General features: G+C 40.3%; 2 protein-coding genes across 2 annotated transcripts in view; one reads left to right on the forward strand and one right to left on the reverse strand.

The window, feature by feature from the left end:
• EIF4H (eukaryotic translation initiation factor 4H) overlaps positions 1–8,871 on the reverse strand; it is a 22,496-nt gene extending 13,625 nt beyond the window's left edge. The window contains exon 1 of the mRNA XM_015831442.1: positions 8,755–8,871. Coding sequence (XP_015686928.1) covers positions 8,755–8,813 — 59 coding nt within the window. The 5' untranslated portion in view covers positions 8,814–8,871. The remainder of the gene's footprint in view (positions 1–8,754) is intronic.
• An 11,551-nt stretch (positions 8,872–20,422) lies between these two features.
• MYBBP1A (MYB binding protein 1a) overlaps positions 20,423–21,421 on the forward strand; it is a 75,191-nt gene continuing 74,192 nt past the window's right edge. The window contains exon 1 of the mRNA XM_029287216.1: positions 20,423–20,646. Within this exon, the coding sequence (XP_029143049.1) occupies positions 20,452–20,646 (195 nt within the window). The 5' untranslated portion in view covers positions 20,423–20,451. The remainder of the gene's footprint in view (positions 20,647–21,421) is intronic.

Here is a 21,421-nt window from a genome sequence, read left to right on the forward strand (position 1 = left end):
AGGTCTGGCCTAAGGGATATTTTAATCTGGTTTTTTAAAACAATTTTAAAAAGAAATGGCCAATTAATATTTTGTTTTAATTACTTTTTAAATTTAGTATTTATTGTATTATGTATTGTTTTAAATGGCTGTAAGCCGCCCTGAGTCCGTTGGGAGAAGGGCGGGGTAGAAATTAAATAAAAGTAAAGTAAAAGTAAAGTATACGTATACCCCTTCTCCAGTCTCTATATAATGTAAGGATTGACTGCTATTATTTCATGAGCTTCCTGCAGTCTTTAGAAAAATAAAAGATTCTAGAACCATAATAGATGACCAATTCCAAAAATAATTATAGGATATAATGTTCCTATGATATTCTGCCATTGCAAAAGCTACTTCGATTTTAAAGAAACACTACATGAGGAGAAAATTAATGTTTTGTAAGAATGTTGGATGAAGGTAAAGAAGGAAATTTCTCTAGCTACCGTAGCATCTGAACATAAACTAATAAAACATAACAATAAAATAATAAATCATTTGATCATTCCTGCTAATAGTGTGCATTCTAGTTTTCTTCTCACCTGCATCAAAATGATTAAGTTGTCTAGAAAATCAGACACGATTTCAGACATGAAGCAAGAACACCTGGACTCCTTCAACTATTCATCACTTTTCATGAACAGCTAATATAGAAAATATGCAAAAATCTACCCAGAAAGATCCTTTTATCAAAAGAATCTATAAAGCTCCATATGACTATAGTTAATACGAATTTAATATTAATTAATGTGCATATATCCATGAATAAAATTATAATCCAGAAATGGTTTCCAAATAGATTGACTTGTATGCCAGTTTGTTTCAGAAGGTATGAAGTTACTCTTGATAGTCTATAAAATATATATCTATACTGCCTCAATTGAATATTCTCAGCAGTGTACATGGAAAAATAAAATTATAAAGCATCTATTATGAAAGATAAAAAACATAAATAGCAATTAACTATGAAACAATACAAATCATAAAAATTATTAAAATCGCATTAAATCAACGGATGGTTGTCACAAAAAACTCAAGTCTTATCTCAGTCTTCCACAGGGAGACTGTTCCAAACCCTTGGAGCTACTACAAAAAAGCAATGTCTCCTTGCTTCAGTCTCCTCCCCAAACTGTAGGATTTGTAGCAGTTTCTCACTGATAGATGTTATTGGTCAGGCTGACTGAAGTAGGTAATCCTGCAGTCATATGGTTACCAAGCCATAAAGAGCTTTAGAGGTCAAAACACACATTAAATCAGACCCAGAAATCAAATGGCAACCAATGCAGAATCTACAGAATATGTGCTACAGGCTCCCAAACCTGGATTATGTGGGCTGCTGCATTTTAGATTAAATGTAGTTTCCAAATACTCAAGGGCAGCCCCAAATACAATAATTACAAAAATTTAATTGGCTGGTGATCAGGACATGCGTTACTTTACTCAAATCCTCCTGCTGTAGGTAAAGCTGCAACCTGCACACTAGCTAAAGCTGGACAAAGACCCCCTATGGCCATGACTTCCACTTGCTGATCCAACAGATGTAACATTAGAAGGACCTACCAAGTCCTTGAGGGGTAGTTCTTGCCCCCCAAAAGGTAACCCAGGCAGCAACAGAGGTTCTCAAAGAATCAATATCAACTCCAACCTACTAAGTTGTGTGTCCTCTTCTATCTACACTCTACATCCAAATTGCCTCAGAGTACTGGGAAAGGGTGTCAACAGTATTTCACTCACAGCCCAGTGTAGCAATGTACAATTGAATATGATTACCATTTCCTTATTTCCCTAAAGGTAAGAAGTCCAAGAGGTAGTCTGGTGTTTTTCAGGAAGAAAATGACAAGAAAATGTCAAGTTATGTGATGCTGCCCCATGAGAATTAATGTTTGCAGAATAACATGTTTTATTATTTGAATGAAAATTTTAAAAACTTATTCTGAAGAAATGTGAACATAGTAACTGCTATGCAGAATCAAGCAGCTCAGGCTCCAAAGATTTGAAAAACTGTATCTCATAGTTCCAGCTAAATTCAAGAACTAATATTGGCTTGAGAAAACTTGCTTGCAAACCATACCTATGGGTTATTTATAATGTGATAGCCACCAATAGGGCCTTGTTAGTGGTGGCATATTGATTATGGAATCACCTCCCAGAAACGGTGCCCGTGACACTTGGTTTCCAATCAGTTTGAGATATGCTTGTTCAGTAGGGTAAATGCTTTTTTTCAGGCCCAAATTATATGGAAATGTATACCGATTAAAAAGAAGCAAAGGCAACTCTCTCCAAATCTCATACCAACACTCATACAAGTAGTCCGTGCTTAACAACTTGAATTCTGGAACCAGAATTTTTATCAGTAAAAGTAGCCATTAGGAAACATCATGTAACCTCACCACTTAGTGACAGCAATTCTGCTAGGCCCAGGTGTGCTCATTAGATAAGAACGTTATGCTTTTTCTGCCCTGCCACACATGCCTCCACTTCAACTCCCCCTCCCCCCAATCTCTATCCTTTTGGCTGTTCTGCCCTTTGTTGCCTCATACCACTGCTGTCCCAGATGATCTTCACCATCTTCTTCCTCCACTGCTGATGTGCTCCCAGAACTGCTACAGATGCCTTACAAAGGACCAGGCCAGGTGTGTCTCATCTTCAGTGGGAAGAAGACAACAGCAAAGATCAGCTGGTTCAGGATGACCCAAAGATCAGGGATATAGGATGGCATAGGACACAGATGGGAGCAAGATAGACAGGTGGGAAAAGTTGAAGCACACTCTGGTCCTTAAGCAAGAACTACTTGTATGCCCTTTCTTCTAATAGTTCAAGATCTCCCAAAGAAATAAGATGGCTGAAATATACTTGCAACTCCCAATACAATTTTGGCACCAATAATAAAAACATTATGAATACAGTTGACTATATGAACTCAAGCATTAATAATAAAGATGAGTACTTTTGAAATTCTCTTATAAAATGTTAATTGTGAAATAACAATATGGTAATGTGGATGTTAATTTTGTTTGTTTCCAGGAATTGCTAAGAGAAATATGGAATAGGTATTGCAGCCCATTGAATTTGGCCTATCATGGCAAATTTTACCTTACACAGTATATATTATTTGAGGAACAAATGACCTAGCTTAGATTATTATATGTTGGGTTCATTATACAAAGATCTATATCCATTTGAAGTCTATAATAGTGAAAAGATAGAAGGAAAGAGAAAAAGAAAATAACCAGCACAAAATGCATGGACACATATATAGTGGTGATGGATGCCCTGTTGCAAGATGGGAAGGACCACATTAGAACAGATCATCCTGAGAATATCTATGTGGTCACTAAGAACTGACACTAACTTTAGGATACATAATCAAACAATCAATGTTTAATTTACCAGGCTTTATCACAATGATCAATTCCTTACTTATCATTTGATAAAGTAAACTTAAAAGACAAATAATTATTTCTACTCCGTTATTCAACAAAAACAACATTCTGAAATTGTGTCACTTCCTTTGAATAAAACATAAACCTGCCACTCTATTCTCACAGGAAAGCTTTTCACTCTTCACTAATTTCATTTTCTTTCCTTATAAATGACCAGGTGCTGTGGGAAAATAATTTTTGAGAAATCACGATTAATACTGATTTTCACTCTAAATCAGACATGTCAAACTCGCAACATCACGTGATGTCGCGAGACATATCGGGACTGTTTTGCCATTGCCGGCAATAGGGTTGGTGCAGCTTCCGGATGACGCGTCCCGCCTGCGGGCTGGCAGTTTGATACCCCTGCTCTAAATGATCAGGCCAGTTAGACCCAGCAACAATTGGGAGAAAAATATAGGTAGCAAATATCCAGGTGGTAAAGAAGACATGCAAAGACAGGCCTTTGTGAAAGGCAACAGGGAATGAGGAAAAAGAATCTCAGCCACACCAAATTAACAAAAATATGAAGTGTTACCTAGATTCTTAAACTACTTCTACACTTCAAAAACATTATTTACCAGCAACTTTCAATTTTACTTTTCATATAAAATGTACAGGGAACAATAATTCTGATTCTACAATCCCAAACTCTTTGTTACAGTCCACATTCTTATTTATGAAATTTATTCCCCCCCCATCTCGCATGAGACGATTCTGGGACGCTTAGAACAATTCTTGCTTTATCCTATGGACTCACAATTTTCTTCAATCTCTTGACAGCAAATTTCAGGGGATCATAGATATGCTTTGCTTCTTAGCCTATAAAATAGTTAAAATTCATTTTATTCAATTTATATGGCTGCCCATCTCAAACCAGTGATTCATGAGTGGCTGACCATAATTAAAAAAACCCACCATAAAACACCAAAATGTACAAAATAGACAATCAGCAGCCAGGATAAAGAATAACCACCAATTCAATTATTTTAAATGTCCCAAGCAACACTTCAACCCCCATATTGGGGACATAGCTACATCTTCCAGGCCTTGTGAAAGGCCAAAATAGTTGGGGCCAATCTGATTTCTGGAGATAATGCACAAGGCAGGTGACATAGCAGAAAAGGCTTTCTTCCTGGGTCTTGACAGATTAGTAGATTTTTGGTTAAAAGTATTTCCTCCCCAAAGAATTCATATGAGACTAAAATCAGAGGATACTTAACTACCTTATAATGAATCAATGAGATAAGATGTGAGTCTTCAACCCTTAATATTATTTTTTGGTATCAAACACAGAAGATGCACAAGCTTACACTGAGATTATGTCAAAAGTAAAGCTATTAGGAAGAGAAAACTCAAGGTAAACTATTTTTTTTTAAAAAAATCTGTTATTAAATTAATGCGTAAGGGTAAGCAATTTAACGAAATCTAAGATGAAGTTTTAGGCTCATTTCTTACTATTAATACATTTCATATATTGTTAGATTAACATTCCATTTTACAAAAATTTTGTGTTTTATGAAAAAACATTAACAAATAAATTCATATTGATTTATAATGCATGTTTATCTTCTTTCTGAGTAGTAGCAAATATATTTTATGGTTTTATCAAGCAAAAATGTACGTTTACTAGGAAAATCTTCCTGACTAGCAATTTACATAAATTTGACCTTCTTCTTGGGAATTCTATTGATCTCTAAATCTTCTTTTACAAAAGAAAAAAGGTCACTTTATCTCATGAGTCCAAGTACATTCCCAAATGTTTCAATTTATCTTGTCATACTTACATATCCAGCATTATGCAAACTGTAGAAAAGCAGTTAAGAAGTCATTATTCTTGTTCAGTTCCCACCCATAACCAATGCCTACGTGTTGTGCCATATACCAGTGGTGGTGAATCTATGGTACGGGTGCCAGAGGCGACACTCAGAACCCTCTCTGTGGGCACACAACCGTCGCCCCAGTCCTAGGCCTTCAGCTGGGTTTTATAAAACCTTTTCGCTTTAGGTTTCCACCGCCGTGTGCAAAAAAAAAAAAAAAAAGGTTCAATCAATCAGTCAATTTCAACTTCTCGCAGGAAAAAAAAAGATCTTGTAAAGTTGGAATTGACTGAACTTTTTAGACCCACCCAGTCTGCCATTACCACCGCATCCACGGCCAGCCAATGGTCCACACCGAGCCAATTGGCCATACCCAGCCAATGAGCCACACCCACCCGGCACCTGACGATGCAAAAGTGGGTTTTGGTTGCAGTTTGGGCACTCGGTCTCTAAAAGGTTCGCCATCACTGCCATATACCCTCTTTAAATACATTCAAGTTTCTTATGTTCTGCTAAAATATGTATTCCTTACAACAAATCACATAATAGCACTGTTCTAGCATCTGAACATCTAAAATTTCCCTATTTCTATGTCTAATAAGCATTCAATCAAATTACAAAGTTTGAATACTTGCACTCATTTTAACATATGTGTATAACTTGCAAGAGTTCATTATATTTTATTTATTCAATTTCTATGCTGTCCATCTCACTGATATAGTGACTGTAGGGACCTTACAATATTAGTTAAAAGGTACTAAAACAAACAATTAAATCACCAAATTGATGGGCAGCCTTGCGGTGAGAATCTTTTTTATTTTCTCTATTTTTTTTAGTAAAACATAGCCATCTGAGTCATTGATGAGTTGATTTTTGGATCCATACTCCTCACGACATCATGCAATGTATCTAATACTCATTTCAATTAATTCAGATTCTCAGCCAACAACATAGCATCATCTGCATATAAATTTGCATTGACACCCTAACCAAAAGACCTCTAATGACATCACAAGTATTCCTTATACATGTATTCATAGAGATGTTAGACGGAGACACCATACATCTTTTTCTTATTACACTCTGCTCAATGTCGAACCATTCACGAAATATCCCATTTACTCTTATGCTCTTTGTTGCTCTTATTGCATGTAGCAACTAATGTTCAATTCAACATTCATGCAAAAGATTGCATAACTCATTTTATCGTCTGCATTCATTCTTACTACCACTGGATGACCTGAAAGAACAGGGATAGATTGTTATGGGAAAAATCTGTGTGACTGCTAAGAGTTGACACCAATTTGATGGCACATAATCATTTCACTCTTGCTACCTTTCCTTTTGTATAAGAGAACAACAGTATAGCTTTTCCTATTATCAGACACAGATATAGTCCTCAAACACACACACTTAAATAAGTTTCATATCCAATTTATAAGCAGACCTCATCTATTTCTTCAATTACATCACCAACTTTAATATTCTCAGATATTACTGAGAATTGGATTTAATCCAATTCACTCTGCTATGAGCTTCTATTTTCAAAAAAAATATTCCCATCAAACATAGATCATGTATTTTAATACAGGGGTCCCCAACCCTGGTCCGTAGACCAGTACCGGGCCACAGCATGCCAGCAACTGGTCCGCACAAACAATCAAAGCTCCATCCACGGGATGCAGGCACCACACAAAACCATGCACCCTCTGCTCCACAGAAAAACCTTTCTTCACGAAACCGGTCCCCGGTGCCCAAAAGATTGGGGACCTCTGTTTTAATACAAAACCCTTAATTCTAGTTACTTACCAAATAATAAATATTTTCATTTAATCTTGGAACATTTTCTAAACTTTCTCCAGTCTATTCATGTCACCTAATAGAATAATTTTCCCCTTTGAATTGCATTAATTCAGAATGGCATACAATTTTTCAAAAACATTTTGATCGTCAATTAATATCATTGGTCACTAGAATGTAATATGCAACTGTCACTAGTGTATGGATTTTTATTTTCAAATGCACCAACAATATAGCGCCAACTGACACATTCTTATTCCTTTCATTTAAATTTACATCTACATGTTAATTTTGTTGTATTAATCTACTATGCATTACAAATTCAAATACTTTTCAGTAACTTCCCACTTTTCTCTTAGATTCACACACATACAACACAACTGTTTTCCTTTCTTTCCTTTCTCTTTTACTTCTCTTACCTTCCAATCTTCCATATATTAGTCATTACCAAATGGGCTTACAGATATTGCCTCTGCATATTATGGCATATTATTTCCGACCTTTATTTTTATAAATAACAAGATAGCTAACATACCTAATATTCTTTCCTCTTATTTTTCCCACAACCACCACCCTGTCAGGTGGGCTGGGATGTGAGAGGGACTTGCCTATTGTCACCTATTACCTGACTTTCGTGCCTAAGGCAGGACTAGAATTAATAATCTTCTGGTGTGTAGCCTGGTGCCTTAATTTTGTAACATCACAAGCATCTTCCATTATGCATTTGGATTTTGTTCAGATTCACAATCAAGACTTATACATCACTGTATTAATAACCCTTCTCACTCAAAAGGCCCCAAATTATTTCTCCTTCACTTATTCAACTTCCCACCACACTCCTCTTAATTACTTGAAGGATAAGGTCCCATTCCTTTGAGCACAAGATTGACTATCCATTCATACTTCCTAATTCTTACTTCCTAATTAAGGAATGGGGATTAAAAGAACAAATGAATGGATAGTCACTTCCTAACACTATTTCAAACCCTTTGAAAACGAGCCTCTTTCTTTTGATTACAACCTTCTAATCAATGTTCAATACCACCCTAAGACATTTGAAATGAACTTCTCCACAAACATCCTCTCTTTAGTCTAAAGAACCATCCACCCAAATTGTTGCTCTCCAGGAATGCTGGTTTTTAATTGCCATAATCCCATAAAGCATACACGTTAGGAGGCGATTATGTGAGTTGAAAGCAAACACAACTAGAGGCGTTGGGTGAGATTAAGACTGCCTTACACACACACCGTTCTTTCTTTTGTTAATTTACCATTTTGTCAAGCGAATACTAATCCACAATAAAAGCTACTGTTAAGACTTATCGCCCTCGTTCTCCTGCACATTACCAAGTTTTTCCTTCTCAGGACCCTCTTCCAACCCCTTGTTCGTCAACTTCAAAAGCCAAAGGATTTTCCCGGTTTGCCTTGTATTTTTAATCTCCCGGTCTTTGCAGAGGTTACTCGTTCCTAATCAAAACACACACTAGTCTTCCCAACAAATCTGTTCGGCCTCGTCCCTTTTCTCCTCACATCACAATCCCCACTCCCCACGTCGCTCCCTCCCCACTGGGGGAGCGAGGTCGCCCGTGTCTCCCCTCAGCCTCGGTGTCTGAGGAAAGTACATCTTCTCATCCTCTGGCCGGAAGAATGCCCGTCTTCTACGTTCCCCCGTTGCCCGCCCCAGTCCCTCTCACCCGCGGCCGCCCCCGAAGCTACTATAGGCCCGGTCGTCATAAGCATCGAAATCCGCCATTGCTGCCGCTCCTGCCGCCTCAGCCTCCCCCGAGCGCGAGCGAGCGCTGCAGGACCCCGCGCCGTTTATATAGCGGGCCAAACGGAGGGGCTGCCCGTCGTGCAGCCTGAAGTCGACGGTCTTTCTGCGCCTGCGCGTTGCGGACGGCGTCGAGAGTGCCCTCGGCGTTGCCTGATTGAAAAGAGATGGGAAAGAGAGTGAGACATAAGTAACCTCATGAGACAGGAAGAGGTTTTCATTTTGAAACTCACCCAAGGCGTGGAGAGGTAGAGCACATGTTGGGGCTTGAGGTCTAATATAAGCTTTTCCCAGTTACCTGATCTAATTTAGAAAGCAGTGTAGACAGAGGGGGGGGGGGGAAGGAAACAACGTATTATTATTATTATTATTATTATTATTATTATTATTATTATTATTATTATTATTATTATTATTATTATTATTATTGCCAATCAAGGGCCAATAAAACACATTTTCCATAAAGTGTCTCGTTTCCCAGATTAAAATGCACAGGCACAAGATCAAGAAATAGGAATGTGTGTGTTACTGAACTGCCTCTGATTACATCTACTTATGTGTTACCATTGTTCTATGCTATTTTGTTGCCTTCTCTTATTTATTCATAAAACATATCTCCTGTTTTCATCGTTAAAAACGAGGAAAATTCAATACAGGAATAACTTCAATACTGTACAGCAATAACTGTACAGTGATTGAAAAGAGAAAAGGAAAGAAAAACACCACCACCAAAATTATACACAAAAAAGCTGAAGATGTTACCCTCTTGGCTTGAAAAAAATGTGATCTCACTGTGTCACTGTATTTTGTGTTATTATATTTGTGCTTCTGCCTCATCAATTAATTAGGTTTGAGGGTATACCTTAGTTTTGCATATAAAGTGACATCTAAAGTTCAGAAGGATGGGGAAAATATTTTAGTCCCTGAAATTCTGCTGTCAGTCAAAGTGAACAACAATAGCTAGACTTAAAATGTATTCTTTTTCTACAGGAATGTTTCTCAGGATTGTGGCACAGAAGTATTGTCCTTTTCCAACAAATGTTAGGATTTCTTGTCACGCAGGCCAATTCTATGTTTGTTTTCAGCATGATCCCCTGGGGCAGTTTTTGCCCATTGCTCAGGTTTTCAAAAGTTGGGCAGCCATTTATCTTGGATGATCTGAGGATACCTGCTATTGTTTTGGAAGTCCCTGAAGACCTGGTTATGTCAGCAGGCTTGGGGATCCCATGGAATCGGAGGCATTCTAAGATGGCTCCACTATGATTGATATTATTACACTTTCAGTGTGGTTTGTATACAATATTTTAATGTTAATAATAATGATTTTAAAAATATTTTGTTATTGTTTTTATGGTTTTATTCGATTGTTGTACGCCACGCAGAGTCCATTTTTGTGAGATGGATGGCTATATAAATGTAATTAATAAATTACCAAAAATAAATACCTGCCTGGGGTTGGGGGTTGGATTAAAAAAATCTCCAAGGCCCTTCCCAGTCTTGTGATTTCATGAGGTAATGCTTCTTTGGCGTATATACAGGTAATCCTGGACTTACAATAGTTCATTTAGTAACAGTTCAAAGTTACAACAGCACTGAAAAAGTGACTTATGACTGCTTTTGAGGCAGTAAACATTCATATAGAGCAAAGAAGCACTAATTTGATTGTCTGATTGGAGCACTGAATTTCCTTTTATATAACACATTTTTACTTAAGTTGCCAGCTATACTATTGTATAATTTATCTTTTTTCAACAGTAAATGTTTGCTTGTTTTAATATTTAACAATATTCAAGGGGTTGAATATTTTTTCTTTTTTAAAAAAATAGTTTGTCCTTTGTTATAGGGTCTTGAGGAACAACCTGCCTCCAGAAGCGGTGAATGCACCAACACTGGAAGTTTTTAAGAAGAAACTGGACAGCCATTTGTCCAAAATGGTATAAGGTTTCCTGCCTGAGCAGGGGGTTGGACTAGATGACCTCCAAGGTCCCTTCCAACTTTATCATCATTATTATTATTATTATTAAATGATGAATGGCTAAGAGAACTAGGTATGTTTAGTCTAATAAACAGAAGGCTCAGAGAGGACATGATAATAGTCTTCCAATAATTGAAGGAAGAGGATGTCTAGAAGACTGGACTAGAAGACCTCCAAGGTCCCTTCCAGCCCTATGATTCTATGAAATTTTCTAAGAAGCAAAGTCATGAATTCTCTAGGTCACATCTCTATGCTATATGGTCAAAACATCACATTATAGAACTTTTGGTCCTTTTAATTGCCTTTATCTCACATCCTGGAATTAGGCAGTGAATGTCAGGTAAGGAGATAGCAGGTTGCAGGATGAATTATCAAGTCATATCCCAAAGTGAGAGGTGAGGTTGGATGTGAAGACTAAGAGGGTTTTTAGAGAAGAGCTTTGAGATCTTCAGCCTTTCACCTTATAGGTTCAGCCATCTGCTACACAACAAACCCTAACTCAGGTCATGGTTGTCCCAAAGGCGCTTTTTCAAGAGGCAACTGCACTTTCTTTGTTTTTCCTTGAAGACATTTCAAGAAGTTCAAGCAGCTGAAGAAGCTTCTTGGATGAGAAGCGAAATGTCTTTAAAAAAACCAACAAAAAAAATTGAGTTGCCTCTTGAAAAAACACCTTTGGGACAACCATGACCTGGATGACTGAGAATCTCTGTAGACACTAATCCTAATTGTATTGCACTACAAACATGTTGAACCAATAGATCTGCACTGTTGCTGAAACATAGCAGCTGTTTTGAGCTTGTCTATGGAGGAAGGTATGAGTCGCATTGTGCTGGTGATGGCTTGTTTAATTATGGTTTATTTAATAAACTACAATTTGTGAATTCACGTACACTAACGCCTTAAAAAAAGCCTATACAAATTGCAAAAACATGTTTATTTCACCCATCATGGTGAGACTAATAATTTTACTGCTTAATGAGTTATACAGTATAATGACTATTTGAATAAGACAGATTTTTAAACTTTTTGAAGAAGGGTTGACATGAAATCATCCTTGAGACAGTTTTATTAGCCCTCTGCTCTTAAATAAAGAACTGGGTACCTTTTAATTCTTTCTCCTTTTGATTTTACTCACGGTTTTTAACTCCTTCAACAGTTTCTTTGTTTTCCTCTATCATAAACCAGGCATATCTATAAACAAATGCTGAAATAGCCTGGAAACCAGGAGACTGTGAGTTCCAGGTGGCATGAATGCTTTTTGGATGACTTGGGGCCAGTCCCTCTCTCATTTCAACCCTTCTTACCGGGTTGTGGGGGGAAAAAAGGAGGAGGAAGGGGTATTGGGTGTGTTTGTTGCCTTGAATTAAATATAAAATGTTAGGATAAAAACATTTAATAATAATAGGTATTACCTTGTGGGATTTGCATGTTCTGAGGAGGATGCCAGATGTTCATCATACTGGATAGATGAACATCTGAAGAATCTCTCTCCCATAAATATAGTGAGACACAATATACAGAAACCATACTAGATTGGTCATTGCTCAGGTCAGCAAACTACTAAAGAAGCTGTCATGATTCCGATAGATGAAACCCATTAAAGAACTTCAAGGCAAGAATTCTTCCTTAAAGAACATTTTATTCAGGAAACAAAGTATCAGCACTATATAGTTGAGCCCAAAACTAAATTCCCTTTCCCCAGATACAAAGTAACAAGTTGCAATTCCCATCCCCGTAAGGCAGTCATAAATCACATTCCCCAATTAGCAAGAAGCGTGGGCTCTCATCCAATTCCTCAGCCCGCCAAAATGCTATCAGGTTTGTGTCCTTCAATTCCCACCAAGCTGCATCACCAATGGGTCATTCTCCCCTTCGTCGCTGTCATAGGAAGGCAGAGCAGTGGTAGGTCCAGCTTGGGCCTTGGCGCTTTCCTGCATGGGTGACGTGACCTGGATAATGGGTTCTTGCGGGATCCAGCTCGACTTTTCCTTTGCTGGCTGTTGGGCTGGTTTCTTCCTCCCCGGTGGTCCCAGTCTACCTCCCTGTTGGGGATATGGGACCAGACAATTCGCCGCTCGATGTCCCTGTTGTCCACATCTGAAGCATTTGATTGGCGGGTCAGCAGGTGGCTTGGGTGGTTCCGCGGCCGCAATGGCTGGGTGGTCTGCATGGAGGCGGCCACCTGATCTGCTCTGGTGTCGGTCTGGCTTCTGGGGGAGTCATATTCTTGTAACGAGCAAGCTCGATGTCTAGTCTCACTGCCACCTGGTACCACTCTTGCAGTTGATCAGGGACTGCCTGGTAGATGCAGGCCTGGGAAAGATGAGTCCCTGAGTCCCATGGGGAGAAGGGCGGCATATAAATTTAAATATAAATAAATAAATAAATAAATCTAGCCCCTCCTTGAAGTGATGCACTAGGGACTGCTCGGGCCACCTTTCAATCTGACCTGCCACCTTGCAAAATTCTCGCACGTATTCCAATGCAGGTCTACCACCCTGCTTTATCTTATGTATTTGTTTCTCGGCTTTGAGGGCTATAGATTGGTCCTTGAACCTGATCCTCAATCCTAGGAGGAAGAGATGAAGGTTTACCAGTTTGGGCGCTTGCTCGTTGTACAGATTGTTTAGCCACTCAGATGCTTCCCTTCTAGATTTTCTGCGATGTCAACCATGGCAGCTGGATCCAGGTAAAAGTTGGCATAATAATAATAATAATAATAATAATAATAATAATAATAATAATAATAATAATAATAATAATAATAATAATAATAATAATAATAATAGTAAAGTTGGAAGGGACCTTGGAGGTCTTCTAGTCCAGCCCCCTGCTCAGGCAGGAAACCCTACACAATTTCGGACAATTGGCTGTCCAGTCTCTTAAAAACTTCCAGTGTTGGAGCATTCACCGTTTCTGGAGGCAGGTTGTTCCACTGGTTAATTGTTCTCACTGTCAGGAAGTTTCTCCTTAGTTCTAGGTTGCTTCTCTCCTTGATTAGTTTCCACCCGTTGCTTCTTGTCCTGCCTTCAGGCGTTTTGGAAAATAGCTTGACTCCCTCTTTGTGGCAGCCCCTGAGATATTGGAACACTGCTATCATGTCCCCCCTCGTCCTTCTCTTCATTAAACTAGACATACCCAATTCCAGCAGCCGTTCCTTATATGCTTTAGCCTCCAGTCCCCTAATCATCTTTGTTGCTCTTCTCTGTACTCTTTCAAGAGTCTCAACATCTTTTTTACATCGTGGTGACCAAAACTGGATGCAGTATTCCAAGTGTGGCCTTACCAAGGCATTGTAAAGTATTAATGAATAATACTTTGAAGTATTAATACTTCACGTGATCTTGATTCTATCCCTCTGTTAATGCAGCCGAGCACTGTGTTGGCCTTTTTGGCAGCTGCAGCACACTGCTGGCTCATATTTAGGTGATTGTCTACTAGGACTCACAGTTACTACTATTGAGCAAGGTGCCACCTATGCTGTACTTGTGCATTTGGTTTTTCTTGCCTAAATGTAGAACCTTGCTTTTTTCACCATTGAATTTCATTTTGTTAGATAGTGCCCAGTGTTCAAGTCTGTCCAGATCCTTCTGTATCTTAAGCCTGTCTTCTGGAGTGTTGGCTATTCCTGTCAGCTTGGTGNGGATCCATCTGGTGGTGATGCTGTCTACCCCACATTTTTCTATCTTATCAAGTAGTAGGTTGTGATCTACTTTATCAAATGCCTTACTGAAGTCCAAGTAAATTATGTCCACAGCATTCCTCTGATCCACTAATTTTGTCACTTGGTCAAAGAATGCAATAAGATTTGTCTGGCATGATCTATTTTTGACAAACCCATGTTGGCTTTTAGTAATGACTTTGTTTGCCTCTAGATGTTCGCTGATTCATTGTTTAATTATCTTTTCCAGAATCTTCCCAGGTATTGAGGTCAGGCTGATAGGTCTGTAATTTTCTGGGTCCATTTTTTTTCCTTTTTTGAAGATGGGAACTACATCAGCTCTTTTCCAGTCCTCTGGTAGTTCCCCTGTGCTCCAGGATCTTTGAAAAATATAGTTCAGTGGTTCCGAGATCACATCTGCCAGTATCTTGAAAACCTTGGGGTGTAATCCATCTGGTCCTGGCGATTTGAACTGGTCTAGGCTGGACAGGTGCTCACTTACCATTTTCTTGCCTATCTTAACTTGTGTTTCTATTCTGTTTTTTATGGCACTATTTTTGATAGGTTGGTCTGTTTTTTCCCTTTGTGTAAAGACAGATGCAAAAAACGAGTTAAATAGTTCTGCTTTCTTCATTTTGCTTGTCACCTTCTTGCCACTTTCACTCACTAATGGACCAATCGTTTCCTTCACTTTTTTCTTGTTTTTTACATGTTGAAAGAAGTTTTTTTTGTTATTTTTGACTTTGGTCGCAAGCCTTCGTTCATTTTGAGCCTTGGCTTTCCTCACTTCATCTTTGCAGGCTCGGGCTATTTGCTGATATTCTGACTTAGTTATGTGCCCCTCTTTCCACTTTCTATACTTGTCCTTTTTATCTTTCAATTTGTTAGAGAGTTCTTTATGCAGCCATGCTAGTTTCTTTTGAGAGCTGTTATTTTTCCTCTTTGTTGGTATTGTGCTAGACTGTGCTTTTATTATCTTATTTTTCAAAATTTTCCAAGCTTCTTGAGTTGTTTTCCCCTTGAGGATTCTCATCCATGGAATCCTTCCCAAGCCCTCTCTAAATTTATTGAAATTAGCTCTCTTGAAGTCCAAGACTCTAGTTTGACTGTGTTCTATTGCTTGTGCTTCCATAATGTTGAATTCTAATATTGCATGATCACTTCCTCCCAGGGTTCCTATGGCTTCAACACCTTCTATCATTTCATCTCTGTTAGTGAGAATTAGATCTAAAATGGCTAATCCCCTAGTTCCATTCTCTACTTTTTGGGAGACAAAGTTGTCTGCTAGGTTTGCCAGGAACCTGTTTGATCTTCCACTTGGTGCAGAGTTTGTCTCCCAGTTGATGTCAGGGTAGTTAAAGTCCCCCATTACTATTGTGATGTGCTTGCTACATACCTTAGTTAGCTGACTAGCAAAAAGTTCATCTATTTCCTCTGTTTGGTTGGGTGGTCTGTAGTATACACCTATGGCAATGTCATTTCCCCCCCCCATTTATATTGACCAAAATGCATTCAAGACAGTTTTTATCATTGTTGTGCTCTATTTCTGTAGATATGTAGTTATTTCTTATATAGAGAGCAACTCCACCTCCTCTTTTATTTGATCCGTTTCTTTAAAATAATTTAAATCCCTCTAGCTGTGTGTTCCATGTGTGGGTTTCATCCCACCATGTTTCTGTAATGGCAACAATATCATATTTGCCCTCATTAACCTGAATTTCTAGTTCACCCTGTTTGCTGTTCATACTCTGTGCATTGGTGTATAGACATTTGAGTCCTCTGTGACTGGCCCTGTGTTTACTTTCTACATAAACTGTGTGGTGCCTGAGTTCCCCTATTGTCTTACCACCTATTTGGCTAGTGCACTTTGTGTGGCATTCGCTATTAGAGGCTTCATTTTGCTTGACAGCAAGGTTGGTATTCTTGTCCACACACACATCTATGCTACATGCACTGATAGCCCTATAACTCACTGTCCCCGCTGTTTAGTTTAAAGTTTCCTATTTTCATGTGGGAATGTACTTGATTAAGGAAGAAAATCAACTTCTCCGGATCGCCATCAAAAGTTGCTTTAAAGGGTGGTGCCATCATGGGCTGCTGCCCCCCCATTGCTGCTGCACTCCTAGGGGCTGTTGACCTCCCAGAGACGGCTACTGCACCCCCAGCGACTGTTGGCCTCCCAGCAGTGGCTGTGGCATCCCCAACTGCTGCAGGCCCCCCAGCAGTTATTGGCCTCCCAGCGGTGGCGGTGGCACCCCCAGGTGCTGCATCCCTCCCAGCGGTTGTTGGCCTCCCAGCAATGGTTGTGGCATCCCCAGCTGCTGCAGGTCCCCCTGCGGCTGCTGTGCCCCCACCTGTCATTACCTGTCCAACAAGTTGTGCAGCTGCTGAATCAGATCGTGTTGAATGCCCACATTCGGGTCCTCCCTTGGGCTCGGGCAGCGCCGACAGTAGTGCTCAGGACTGTATGACCGATCATAGTAATGGTCAGAGCTTCAACGGTAGCGGTGGTGACTCGGGCTCCGGTAGCGCGAGCGTTTTTCCGGCTGTCATCATAGTCTCGCCAGCTGGAGCTATCATGACAGCGATGCCTCTCTGGAGATCGCGACGAGCAACGCTGATCAGGGCTCTTCTGGTGGCTGGGGCTCTTGTGCCGCGAGCGGCACTCCGGGGTTCTTGAGCGGCAACGATCTGGACTGCCATGGTCTGAATGGCAGTTGGGAGTCTTCTTGCTCACCGGGCTGGAGATTAACGCTGGTGATTTTGAATGCGGGGAAGCCGGTCGCACTCCTTTGGTGGGGCTAGCGCTTCTCTTGGGCATTGATTGGTGTCGATCCCGCCGATCGTCGTGCTCACTTGCATGCGAGGAGTGGGAGAGTTGTTCCCTGCTCCTTACCTCCAGCTCCTCAAACATCTTCACTAACATCTCTACCAATTGGCTATGGACTGCAGACAGGCTCTTCCACTCCCCAGAGTCCTCAGTAGTTGCCAACTTCTTGGTTCCCTGACGGCTCAGGGAGCGTGATTCTCGAGAAGCCCCTGCTTGCAGGTTGACCTCAGACACTTTCGTAGAGCTCACCTTCACCAGGGTTGCCCCAAGATGCTTGGAGTCTCCACTGGGCAGGGTCCACTCCGAGGTCCAGATCAGCTCCCACGTCTTTGGTCTCGCTCCCAACTGTAAGGCTTCCAAACTTCCTTTTTCTGCTGGTGCGATGGCTTGCGGTCCCTCCGCTGAGGCAGCAGCCACAGCCGGGGTGCTGGTTGCAGGTGCTTCTTCCTTCTCCATGCTGAGATCTTCCCTAAGTCTTTGTCAGCCTACCCCTTGACTTCGGGAAGGTGACTGGAGCTCAGGACCCCAAGATGGTTAAAGTAGAAGGTTAGAGTTTTGGGTTAATGTCATGATTTCGATAGATGAAACCCATTAAAGAACTTCAAGGCAAGAATTCTTTCTTAAAGAACATTTTATTCAGGAAACAAAGTATCGGCACTACATAGTTGAGCCCAAAACTAAATTCCCTTCCCCCAGATACATAGTAACAAGTTGCAATTCCCACCCCTGTAAGGCAGTCATAAATCACATTTCCCAATTAGCAAGAAGCTCGGGATCTCATCCAACTCCTCAGCCTGCCAAAACACTATCAGGTTTGTGTCCTTCAGTTCCCACCAAGCTGCATTATTGTTATGGCTAGCTGAGCTCAAGCATTCACCCCATTCCGCCCCTCTACATCTAACTTCTAAACAGCAGAGAAGCAACAGAAAAGCAAATAAAAATGGCTGCAACTTCCATTAGTTGTCAGAGTGGAAACATCCATTGTCACAGCATTGACATCAGCTTCTTGGATAAGAAGTGAAACCTTTTCAAGAAAAAAACCCCAAGAAAGTCCAGTTGCCTTTTGAAAAGCATCATCAACAACAATAATAGTAATAATAATAGTAATAGTAATAATAATAATAATAATAATAATAATAATAATAATAATAATAATATAATCACCATCGAAACTGCGCGATTATGGATGAAACGTGTAACAGTGATACCCATTGCCATCGGGGCACTGGGAACTATGTCCAAAAACTTTGCAAAATATATCAAGAAACTGCAGCTTCCTGCAATAACTCCAGCAATGTTACAAAAAACTGCGCTACTTGGAACATCTTATATTTTAAGGAGGTATCTGGTTGACAACTAGGATGCTGGTAGCAACCCGTGTCAACCATCAGCGTGCGCCAATTTGAATGTTCAGTTGACAGGTTCATATTTAATGAATATAATAATAATAATAATAATAATAATAATAATAATAATAATAATAATAATAATAATAATAATAATAATAATAATAATAGAGTTCGAAGGTACCTTGGAGGTCTTCTAGTCTAACTCCCTGCTCAGGCAGGAAACCCTATACCATTTCAGACAAATGGCTGTCCAGTCTCTTCTTAAAAACTTCCAGTGTTGGATCATTCACAAACTTCTGGAGGCAGGCTGTTCCATCGATTAATTGTTCTGTCAGGAAATTTCTCCTTAGTTATAGGTCTTTTGGAGAATAGCTTGATTCCCTCTTCTTTGTGGCAACCCCTGAAATATTGGAACACTGCTATCATGTCACCCCTAATCCTTCTCTTCATTAAACTAGACATACCCAATTCCAGCAACCGTTCTTTATATATGTTTTAGCCTCCAGTCCCCTAATCATCTTTGTTGCTCTTCTCTGTACTTTTTCTAGAGTCTCAACATCTTTTTTACATCATGGTGACCAAAACTGGATACAGTATTCCAAGTGTGGCCTTACCAAGGCATTGTAAAGTGGAATTAACACTTCACGTGATCTTGATTCTATCCCTCTGTTAATGCAGCCTAGCACTGTGTTGGCTTTTTTGGCAGCTGCAGCACACTGCTGGCTCATATTTAGGTGATTGTCCACTAGGACTCTGAGATCCCTCTCACAGTTATTATTATTGAGCAAGGTACCACCTATACTGTACCTGTGCTTTTTCTTTTTCTTGCCTAATGTAGAACCTTACTTTTGGGGACAATGAACCATAATAATAATCTGGAGAAAATCACAAAAAGACCTGCAAGTAAAATGTGGCAAAATAAAACAAATATAGTACCAATAATATCAATAAGAGCCCTTGGTGCAATCCCAAAACATCTGGAGCACAACTTGAATATCATCAACATTGACAAAAACATCACCCTTCAGGATGTTACCTAGTCGGATAATGAAATATCTGCAAGGAAACAACCAAGCTCAGAGCACCAGGAACCCCACAGGTGAATAAAAATGCCACATCCAGTCTAAACATCTAGCTGTCTAGGCAAACAATCATAATAATTTCAAGCATTTATTCATCCATAGTGAGCTAACAGAAAGAGAAAGGTCATTCTTTGTGTCTTGTAAATACAGCCACTACAACCAAAAGCAGCCAAGGTTTTTTTTAGCTGGCCCTAGGGATCTGTCCATTCCCTTAATCCACCATGTCTCTTTTTCAACAGCCTTTAAGACAGGGATCTTCAAACTTGGCCCTTTTGACTTGTGGACCTCAACTCCCAGAATTCCTCAGCCAGGCACGCTGGCTGAGGAATTCTGGGAGTTGAAGTCCACAAGTGATAAAAGGGCCAAGTCTGAAGACTTTAAGATGTGTGGACTTCAATTCCCATTGGCTGGGGAATTCTGGGAGTTGAAGTCCACACAACTTAAAAACACTGAGCTAGAACCGCTGAAAGTCCGTTTCTGGAAATAACCACCGGTTGAGGACCATAGGAGTTGGAGTTCCCAGCATCTTGAGGATATGGATTTGGGGAAGGGTGAAAGAGTGGCCAAAGATCAGTCTCGTTGATGCCAATCTCGCCTCCAAGGGAGAATTTTTACTACGTGGGAAGGCGGGAGCGAGCCTTTTCTGAACCCGGAAGGGGAGGTTTTCACGTGCTTCCTCTGGTGCATCACGGGGGCTTTTCCACGTGCGCCTCTGTTACCAGCATGGCTGGTGATTGCAGCCCGAAGAACGGGCAAGCGGCAGATCGCCTAGCTCCGGCCTCGATCTCGCAGCCGGGCAGGCTCCTAGGGCAGAGTCGGCAGTTTCTGGACTATTTCTGGGACATCGCCAAGCCCGACCAGGCGATCCGTTTGAAGGCCACGGAAGGGCTGCTGAACTATTTGCAGGAAAATAAGAAAGTAAGGCATTGCAGTTGCTCGTGGGGAGTGCGGGCGGTTGAAAGGGAGAGCTTCACTCCTCCTCCGGAGTCGCTTAGAGTTAGACTTTTCCCTACGATCTTTAGGTCTGAGATCTGTAACCTTTTAGGTTGCACTTTGGACGCGCTCAGAAGCACGGTTGTTTGTGTCGGCTTTCGGATGTTCTAAGAAAAGAGTTGCCGGAAATGGAAAAATGGCAGGGAGCGTCAGAAGAAACGATCTATTTTGTTAGCTTAATATCGTAACTTTTGTACAGGAGCGCAAAGAGTAGCACGTCGTAGCTGATTGATTGATGATATGCCATCAAATAATAGGCGATTCCTAATGATCACATGGATAAGATTTTCTCCATAACAGTGTTTCTCAACCTTGACAATTTTAAGGCATGTGGACTTCAACTCCCAGAATTCCACAGCTAGCATTGCTGGCTGTGGAATTCTGGGAGTTGAAGTCCACATGCCTTAAAATTGTCAAGGTTGAGAAACACTGCTCCATAAGGATCTATCCCTGAGGCAGTGTTTGTCAGCTTTGGCAACTTTAGGATATTTGGACTTCCAACTTCCAGCTGCCTGGAGAGTTCTGGGAGTTGAAGTCCAAATACTTTAAAGGTACCAAGGTTGACATACACGATCATAACTTGTTCTTTCAATTCTTCCAATGGTCCCCTCCGCCACTATAGTAGTCCACCCATCTTGCTCACAAATACCACTCCCTTCTGTTTGTCCCCACAACAGCAACCCTGTGAGGTAGATGGGCT

Source organism: Protobothrops mucrosquamatus, unplaced genomic scaffold, assembly GCF_001527695.2.
Source record: "Protobothrops mucrosquamatus isolate PMUCROS unplaced genomic scaffold, P.Mucros_1.0 scaffold_256, whole genome shotgun sequence".
Taxonomy (NCBI): domain Eukaryota; kingdom Metazoa; phylum Chordata; class Lepidosauria; order Squamata; family Viperidae; genus Protobothrops; species Protobothrops mucrosquamatus.